The sequence below is a fragment of the Octopus bimaculoides genome, chromosome 18, assembly GCF_001194135.2.
Source record: "Octopus bimaculoides isolate UCB-OBI-ISO-001 chromosome 18, ASM119413v2, whole genome shotgun sequence".
Lineage (NCBI taxonomy): Eukaryota > Metazoa > Mollusca > Cephalopoda > Octopoda > Octopodidae > Octopus > Octopus bimaculoides.
Window position 1 is genome coordinate 35,873,948 of NC_068998.1, and position 9,474 is coordinate 35,883,421.

General features: G+C 38.4%; 1 protein-coding gene and 1 long non-coding RNA gene across 5 annotated transcripts in view; one reads left to right on the plus strand and one right to left on the minus strand.

Moving 5' to 3' along the window:
• The first annotated feature begins 384 nt into the window (after positions 1-384).
• LOC128249813 (uncharacterized) lies at positions 385-9,060 on the plus strand. Its single transcript, XR_008265936.1, has 3 exons — positions 385-495; positions 3,822-4,327; positions 8,973-9,060. It is a non-coding gene; the product is annotated as an uncharacterized LOC128249813 (long non-coding RNA).
• LOC106873221 (methionyl-tRNA formyltransferase, mitochondrial) overlaps positions 8,823-9,474 on the minus strand; it is a 60,214-nt gene continuing 59,562 nt past the window's right edge. For 2 of the 4 annotated variants that reach the window (XM_052974352.1, XM_014920477.2), the window contains exon 10: positions 8,823-9,173. In XM_052974352.1, coding sequence (XP_052830312.1) covers positions 8,887-9,173 — 287 coding nt within the window. In that variant the 3' untranslated portion in view covers positions 8,823-8,886. The remainder of the gene's footprint in view (positions 9,174-9,474) is intronic. The other 2 variants (XM_052974354.1, XR_008265935.1) reach the window with 2 other exon arrangements.

The following is a 9,474-nucleotide window of genomic DNA, read 5'->3' on the forward strand; positions in this document are numbered from 1 at the left end:
ACATGCATGTACTCGTGTGTGTGTGTGTGTGTGTGTGTGTGTGTGTGTGTGTGTGTGTTGTGTATACGTTTTACCTTTCGTCCCGACCCAGTACCTTACCATTTAAGTACCTGATTCACTTGAATCCTGATCTATTATAATATGCATGTAGGTGTGTATGGATGGATGGATGGATGGACGGCATGTACATATGTGTGCCTATATTTACATACATGCATTCATATATCTATATCTATGTGTGTGTGCGTGTGTGCGAATATACACACACACACACACACACAAGCACACAAATACACGCTCATACTCACGCGCGCACACATACACACACGCGCGCGTGTGTGACGTTTGACGTTTTCCTGTTTTTCTTTGAATTTTCAGCACCAAAATATATTGAATGGAAGAGAATCTTTGGAAGCAGCCTGGAAAGAAGTACGCTAACATGTAACAGAAGAAAGAATGCAAAGAATTCCTGGATGTCAGCTTGACTTTACCAGCGTAAATAAGAAATGCAGTTGAGTCTGCATATTATTATTATTATTATTATTATTATTATTATTATAAGGGCGTTGGACCCGCAGTATCGTTAGAGCGTCGAACAAAACGCTTTGCGGTGTTTGTTTACAACACTTAACGTTTCCGTCGATGCTGAAAATCTAAACACTGTAAGCAAGGGAGTTAACTCGAATAAGTCCCCTCCACCCAAGGTTGACTTCATCTTTTTACCCTTCTGAGTTCGATGACCTCTTCCCTCCAAAATTTCTGGTCTTGTGCCTGAGCAACGATTTGGCAGTATCGTTAGCACGCCGGAAGAAAATGTTTTATTCAGCAGTATTTCTTCCAGATTTACGGTCTGAGTTCAAATTCCTCCCAGGTCGACTTTGACGTTCATCCTTTCAGGGTCGATAAAACAAATACCAGCTGAACACTGGAGGTCGCTGTATTCAGCTCCCCTGAAATTGCTGGCCAACATTTGAAACAAATATAGGCATAAATCGCAGCCATTTTCGTCGGCGAAAATTTAACTATGATTTGAGAAAATATAAGTTATAGAAATTCTCAACAATAAAACGGAATGTATTTTGTTATTGTTTTAACCTCAACAGAATTTTTTTTTTTTTAACAAAATGGGTACCAGTCAAGTACTGGGGTTGATGTAATCGACACCCCCTCCCACCTAAAAAACTGCTGGTCTTATGTCAAAATTCAAATTCCGCCGAGGTCGACTTTGCCTTTTATCTTTTCGGGGTCGAAGAAAAGAGTACCAGTCGAGTACTGGGGTCGATGTAATCAACTATCCCCTTCCTCAATTTCAAGCCTTGTGCCTATAATAGAAAGGATTATTATTAATACAGCAAAAGCGTTGGATTTCTAAATACGAAAGAGTGGCGAAAAAAACCGCACTGCGATATTTAGCCACGATTCTTTATATTCAGAGTTCAAAACCTGTCAGGTTCAATTTTGATTTTCATCCCACAGAGGATCGTTTAAAAGGACATGTTTCTGTCTTATTAAATTTCCTCAGCGATTAACTTAGACTATTCGTGCAATTAATGCACAAAGACTCCTTCTGTGTAGAGTTTAAAATCTAAACACTGCAAACAAAGGAGATGACTTGATTAAGATCAATTACTGAAATACTTTGTAACTAAGCACAATGGAGTGTGTAATGAATCTCATCGGTAAAGCTAAATAGGAAAATCAACAGGCCTGTTTCGGTCTTATTAGATCTCTTCAGCGAAACATATCCTACTCAGGTTGATCGGAATATAAAAGAAATAGAGAGAATTTAGTGGGGTTTGTTTTATGAATATGACATATTTAAAAAATCTAAATCAGAGAAGCGTTTGCATAGTAAATACAAATATGGTAGCCAAGTAGAATATGATTTGCTGAGAAGGTTTAAATGCAATCGAAACACGTCCATTGCATTCGCTAGTTGGGATTGCTTACATGATACGATTCATATTCATATCAACCTGCATCATCTTCATTTTCCAATAATTTCGACTTTGATGATCTCAGCTAACCAAAAATTTATAACTCACTACGTTGCATATGTGAGACACTACCATATTTTTACTTAGCATTTAGTCTGCAGAAGGTGGCGGGCTGGAGGTATCGTTGACATGCCGAGGGACAAATGCTTTTTTTTTTTTTTTAAATTTTTAGCGACATTTCATCCGCCTTTACGTTCTGAGTTCAAATTCCGCCGAGGTCGACTTAGCCGTTCATCTTTTCGCAGTTGATAAACGAAGCACCAGTTGAGCTCTGGGGTCGATGTAATCGACTTAACTCCTCACTCGAAATTACTGACTTTATTGCCAAAATTTGAAACCATTATTTTGTATCGGAAAGGTTGCGAGTTGGCACAATTATTAGCACACCGGGCAAATTGCTTAGCAGCATTTCGTTTGTCTTTATGTTTGTAGCTCAAATTCCGCTGAGGTTGACCTTGACTCTCACCCTGTCGGGGGTTGATAAGATAAGTACCAATCAAGTACTTGAATTGATGTATTCAACTTTCTCTCCCCCGAAAGTACTGGCCTTGTGCCAAAATTCGAAACTATCATTTAGTATACACCAAGGCTGGTAGAATTCTTAGAGCGTCGAAAGAAAATGCCTTGCGGCATTTGTTCTCGTTCTTTAAGTTATGAGTTCAAATACTGCCGAGGCCAACTTTACTTTTTATCCTTTCAAGGTCGATAAAATAAAGGACCAGTCAAGTATTGGGGTCGATGTAACTGACTGTCCTTCTTCCGCTAAAACTGCTAGTTTCGTGATAAAAAAAAAATTCGAATTATTTCGTATTCAGAACGTTCTCCTGAAGTACTTTTCCTCAGTCAACTTGTCTGATATTCATATTGAAGAGTCTACCATTGTATATACTGTCAAATATGTAATGGTGTGATAGTGTAGGGAAGTTCTCGACCGGGGTCCATATAAGATTTTGGAGGGTCCATGCAACAAAATAGTAGATTGGAGATCCACAATACTATTTTAAGGACCCCTGAAAAAATTTTGCTTTAGATGCATGTATTGGTATGTATTGCAAGAAACAGCTCGGTTTCCTTATCCAACATTTTACAGAGTTCAAACTACACAAGTTAATGTGTGATGAACTAAATAGGAATTTTAAAAAAGTTTCTATAAAACTCGGACGGCTATGGTGGAGGCTACCAGAATTAAATAGTAATCAGAGGGGTCCATAGATAAAAGTTGGTCGAGATCCCCTGAATCTAGGCTTCAGCCAACCAGTTGTTTGGTTGAAGAAAAGTTTACAGCAAATGAATGGGTGGACTACATTCCACAGTCTCAGTCACATTAATGAATCATTCAGATTAAACGTGCTTGTCTTTTTTTGTTGTTGTTTTTATTTTGAAGTAAATTCGGGGCGGAGTTATTTTTAGTTTGAAAGATTGTGACGGTGGTGGTGGTAGCGATTATGGCGGCGATGTTGTTGTTCTCTTCTTTTTCTTCTTTCTTCTTCAAATCAGCCTTGATCAAACTGGGTTGGAGAGAATTTCAACAGTAATCATCCCGTCACTACACACACACACACACACACATACATATATATATGTATATACAACTTTAGCCAAAAGTATTAGGCCACCCCAATGTTTTGGGTTCTGCTATCTCAATGTTAATGAAACTCGTGCACATGGTAGATTATGGTATATTTCACAATATACATTAGTTCTAATATCTGGCTGACCCTCCTTTACCATCAATTACCGCTTTTATACTGTACTGTACATATGCAACCAATTATGAGTTAGACCAACGTCCAAAACTAACTCATGTTTCCTTGATTATTTCAGAGTTTTATGCTAAAATACATTGTAGATACAGTTAATAAACAGTAAAATGCCTAAAACAAGGTGGTTGAGTGAGTGTGAGTGAGGTCAAATCGTAGCTCATCACGAAGATGGAATGTCTCAAAAGCAAATTGCTCAGAAGATGAAATGTTCTCGTTGTGCAGTGCAAACGACTCTCTAGCACTTCAGAGAGACAAAAGATGTGAAGTCAATACAAAGAACAGGCAGAAGAAAGGTTACATCACCTCGTGATGATAGATCCATCATCCGTCAGTCGCTCAGAAACAGAAGAAAAACATCGTCGGAGCCCTGTACGGACTTCAACAAGGCAAATACTTCACAAATATCAATCAGAACTGTTAGAAGAAGGCTTGTAGAGTGCGGTCTGAAAGGCGCCATGGGTTTCTGAAGCGAATATGGAAAAACGTCTTCTGTGGGCCAAAAGCCACTCAAATTGGACTAGTGGGCAATGGTCAAAAGTCATATGATCTGATGAAAGTAACTATGAGGTAAGATAGTACATGTATTCAATCAACATATAAATTTAATGTAGCTAGTTTGTTGCCCAAAATATATATATAAAAAAAAATTATCCAACATAATGCTATTGTTTTTCATGTTTTTAGTCAGGTTTTCGGTACATCTGGTGCAACTTTCATACGTCGCAGACTTGGGGAAGTCTGGTACCAACCATAAAACATGGGAGTGGTTCTAGCATGGTGTGGGCCTGCATGTCTGCCACAGGACCCGGAGAAATGTTTTTATGTCAGGGAAGGATAAATTCAGCTACCTATGCTTCTATGTTATCAGATGTTTTATAGCCATCAATTGCTAAATTGCATCCAGAAGTGTCGGAAAGTCAAGGTTAGATTGATACACTCGGCCGACGTCTTAATCACTTTGTCTTTATATGACAAACTGCGATATGAGGTGTTTTGTTTGCAATTTTTAGCAGACCTAAATTCTTTAAATTATAAGCCAATGGTCTTTTTAATTGGTCGTGTTGTGTTTAGCTCTAAAAACGTAATCACATGTTCTTAGGATAATTACCATGTTGTATTAAACATAACTTCAATATCTTAATGCTTTTATATTGGAACGCCGGGTAAAATGTTTAGCAACATTTCGTTCGACCATACGTTCTGAGTTCAAATTCCGCCGATGTTCGACTTTGCCTTTCATCATTTCGAGGTCGATAAAATAAGTATCAGCCAAGTCCTGGTATTGATGTAATCGACTTACCCGCTCCCCCGAAATTGATGGCTTTATGCCAAAATTTGAAACCAATATTTTTAAGCACTTTCCTCAGACCCATTTCCTGCCTCTCGTTTCACCGTGGCTCACCTACTCTATCCTTTTATCCCTACCTATCTCCTCAATTTTACCACCATCTGCACTATTATTTTTCATCACTACTACCACCTCTTTTTCACTCTTATCCTTTACCAAGACACCGTTTTTTTTACCACCCCACCCCATTAACCCTTTCTCTCTCAGTCATTCACTACACAACTTTCAGAATCCAACACTAGGAAACTGTATAAATTTACAAACCAATTAAACTCATATCAGCACTAAGGTCAATGATGGAATTAAAAATAAAATAATTTACTAAACTATTAACTACATCATTCGAAGCACGAACATTTAAAAAAATATTTACGTCTACAATTACTAGAGATAAAACTGATGGCGGTGGGATGTGATCTTTTTGATTAATAACATAGATACAAGGTGGTATCAAAAAGTTCCAAGACTAGTTCTGTAGCACGCCAACAGATGACAGTACACGGTTACGTGCGCAGTGAGAGCCATAGTGACTTTCGTGAGGCAATGTGTTTACTTAGCAAGTTGTGAAATTTCTGCGATTTTTGTCATGGACAGGAAGTTGGAACAAAGAGCCAACGTGGAATTTTGCATTAAACTTGAGAAGTCTGCTACAAAGACATTGAGTATAATTCGATAAGCTTACGGCGATGAGGCAATGGGTCGTACGCAATATTTCGAGTGGCACGGGCTCTTCAAAAACGTCCCCAAAAGACCGTGAGCGATCTGGACAACCTGCTACGAATGCCATCTCCGGAAATGGGGGAAAAAAAATTCATCAGCTTGTGCATGAGGATCGTCCGAGGACAATCAACGACGTTTTGAAGCGTTTGAGGGAGGACATTCGGCGAAAGCGACTGGATCTGTGGAGCGCGAAGAATTGGAGTCTTCACGACGAGAATACACCGCCACAGGGCTCTCCTCACTCGAGAATTTCTCGCCAAAAACAACATGGTATCGCTTCTGCACCTGCAGACTTCTATCTCTTCCTCAAGAAGAAAATGCAACTCAAAGGTCGCTGTTTTAATACCGTTGTCAAAATCCAGTGCGAATCGCATAAGGTCCTCGATTCGCTAACGGAAAACGACTTCCAGGTCGGGTTCCAAAAGTGGCAGAAACGTTGGGACCGGTGTATTGCTGCACAAGGTGACTGTTTCGAAGGAGATTATGTTAAAACTTGGGTAAATAAGTTGTTTTTTATTAAACATAACTAGTCCAGGAACCTTATATTAAGCCCCCCCCTCTCTCACACACTTTCATGGGGATGCGTGAGCTACAAAGAAAAAAGACCAATCCCAGTTTTTGATTGCAGCTCAAGATTCTGGAAGGGTAAAGGGACAGAGTTGACCTGAGATTTGAACTCTGTAAGTACTTATATACCTTTTATCTGTTTACTGGCTTCAGCCATTAGACTGTGACCATGCTGGGGTAATTACCTTGAAGGATTTAGTCAAAAAAATTGACCCCAGTACTTTATTCTTTTCTAAGCCCAGTACTTATTCTATCAGTCTCTTTTTGCCGAACCGCTAAGTTACGGGGAGGAAAACAAACCAATACCGGTTATCAAGTGGTGGATGAGACAAACACTAACATCCACACACACAAACACACGCATACGATGGACTTCTTTCAGTTTCCATCTTCCAAATCCACTCATATGGCTTTGGTTGGCATGGGGCTATAGTAGAAGACATTTGTCCAAGTTGTCATGAACTTGGAACCATGTGGTTGGGAAGCAAACTTGTTTTCCATGACAGCATATTTTATATATACATACAGTTCATACTTACAGAAAAACAAAAGATGAAGACAGGTATAAGAACAAGCAGGTGTATTAGCTAAACGGTCAGGAAAAATGGAAAAGTCTTTTACATTTCCAGCCTACAAGTCTTACAAAGAAAGGAAGATTTCAGTGGTCCAACATATATATATATATATATATATATATATATATATATATATATATATATGGGATGCCTGTGTAGTAAGAAGCTGGCTTCCTAACCACATAGTTCTGTGTTCAGTCCCACTGCATAGCACCCTGGGCAACTATCTTATAATACAGCCTCAGGCTAACCAAAACCTTGTGAGTGGATTTAGTAGCTAGAAACTGAAAGAAGCTCGTCATATATATATATATATATATATATATATACACATATCTGTATGTATGTCCTTGTATCTGTTTGTCACCACTTGACAACCGGTGTTGGTGTGTTTACACCCCCGTAACATTGCAGTTTGGCAAAAGAAACTGAAAGAATAAATATTAGGCTTTACAAAAATAAGTTCTGGGGTCGATTTGCTCAATTAAAACCCTTCAAAGTGGTGTTCCAGCATGGCTGCAGTCGAATGACCGAAACAAGTAAAGGAATAAAAGAATGCTATTTGTAACCTGATTTTAGGATAGGTACACTGTGTCCTTGCATATGTAATGGATCAACAAAAGTGCTGACAACACAAGGGGTACCTGGCCATAAAACACTTAGAAAACCTGCCACGAATGTCATCCCCGGAAATGGGGGAAAAAATTCATCAGCTTGTGCATGAGGATCGTCCGAGGACAATCAACGACTTTCTGAAGCATTTGAGGGAGGGCATTCGGCGAAAGCAACTGGATCTGTGGAGCGCGAAGAATTGGAGTCTTCGTGATGACAATACACCACCAGGATGGAAACAGATGAGAAATGATGCTGCCAATAGTGATGTCAATAATACACACACACACACACACTTACACACATATATATTGTCATTGTATAGAGTCTGATGAGCTGTCCACAAGGTTGTGGCTTTTGTGGATGCGAAACCATTGGTAACTCTATGACCAGAATTTAACTTTATGTTTTAATATATTGTGTTTTAGTCAACAGACTCTGGCCATGATGGGGCACCACCTTGAAGAATTTTAGCAGCTAGTTACAGGGATGTAAACACACCAACACTGGTTGTCAAGTGGTACTGAAGGACACACACAGACATATATATATATACACACACACGACAGGCTTCTTTCAGTTTCTGACTACCAAATTCACTCACAAGGTTTTGGCTGGCCTAAGGCTATACTAGAAAATACTTGCCCGTGGTTCCATGCAGTGGGACTGAACCTGGAACCATGTGGTTGGGAAGCAAGCTACTTATAACACAGCCATGCCTGCATCCAGCTGTAAAAATCATGCCAAAACAGACACAGTAGCCTGGGGTAGTCTTCTATCTGGGCAGCTCCTGTCAAACCATCCAGCTCATGCCAGCATGGAAGGCAGATGTTAAACAATGATGATGATGATAATATATATATATACAGGGTGTCCACAAAGTCTGGGTACATGGGATTAACACATACTTTAAGAAATTATTATTTCTTATATTTAATTGTTTATGTTATGATTTTATTTACTCCATGTACCCAGACCTTGTGGACACCCTGTTTATATATATATATATATAATTAAAAAAAAATTTAATTAATTCTTTATTTTGTATATTTTCACTTGTCTTGCCCGTTCACATTTTGGTGTGCGCTTAATTTCCCTAGAGAACATTCTTTTCTTTTGTGGTTTGATCGTAGATGGTATATCTCTAGCATAATGAATGTCCACTTAGTGGTCATCCCATATATATATATATATATATATATATATATATATATATATATATATATATATATATATATATATATGTAAAAGCCTTTAAGGGTTTTTTTCTTTTTCAAAAAAACTATCAGCAACCCATTATGTAGCTAGCTTCGGATTGTTCGTTTTTTATTATAAATATCATCGTACAGATAATTCTTTTGGCTGTCAAATTTACAAATCTTGTTTGCAGGTACTTTACAAAGAAACCCATTCTGAAACTCCTGAGCAGTCATCGTTTTACCCTTGATGATTCTCCGAAAGGCCACCCAACCATTGACACACTTAATCATCAAACAGTTAGCTTTCTTGTAATGTAACACAGTCCCAGGGTGAACATCATCTGAGGAATTTACCGACAGCTTCTGCTTCAGTAACAAATTGACATGGTATTCTAAAAGAAGAAAAAGAAAAGAAAAAGAATGAATGAACAGGATGAAGAGAAAGAGAGAGATAAGAAAATGTTTAGACATAAACGGAATTATTGTTAGAGGGAAAGAACACAGCAGAAAGTTTGTGAAGGGTAGCAGGGTGGCAGGGAGTTAGAAGGGATGTAAATATTTATTGTGGTAACATAAATAATTATTGACCAATGCGATATCAATGGTTTTCTGTGTAATATTAATGTGTGAGTGTGTGTTGTGAGTGAATATATATATATATTTATACACTCTCTCTTTCCTTTCCTGAGCGTC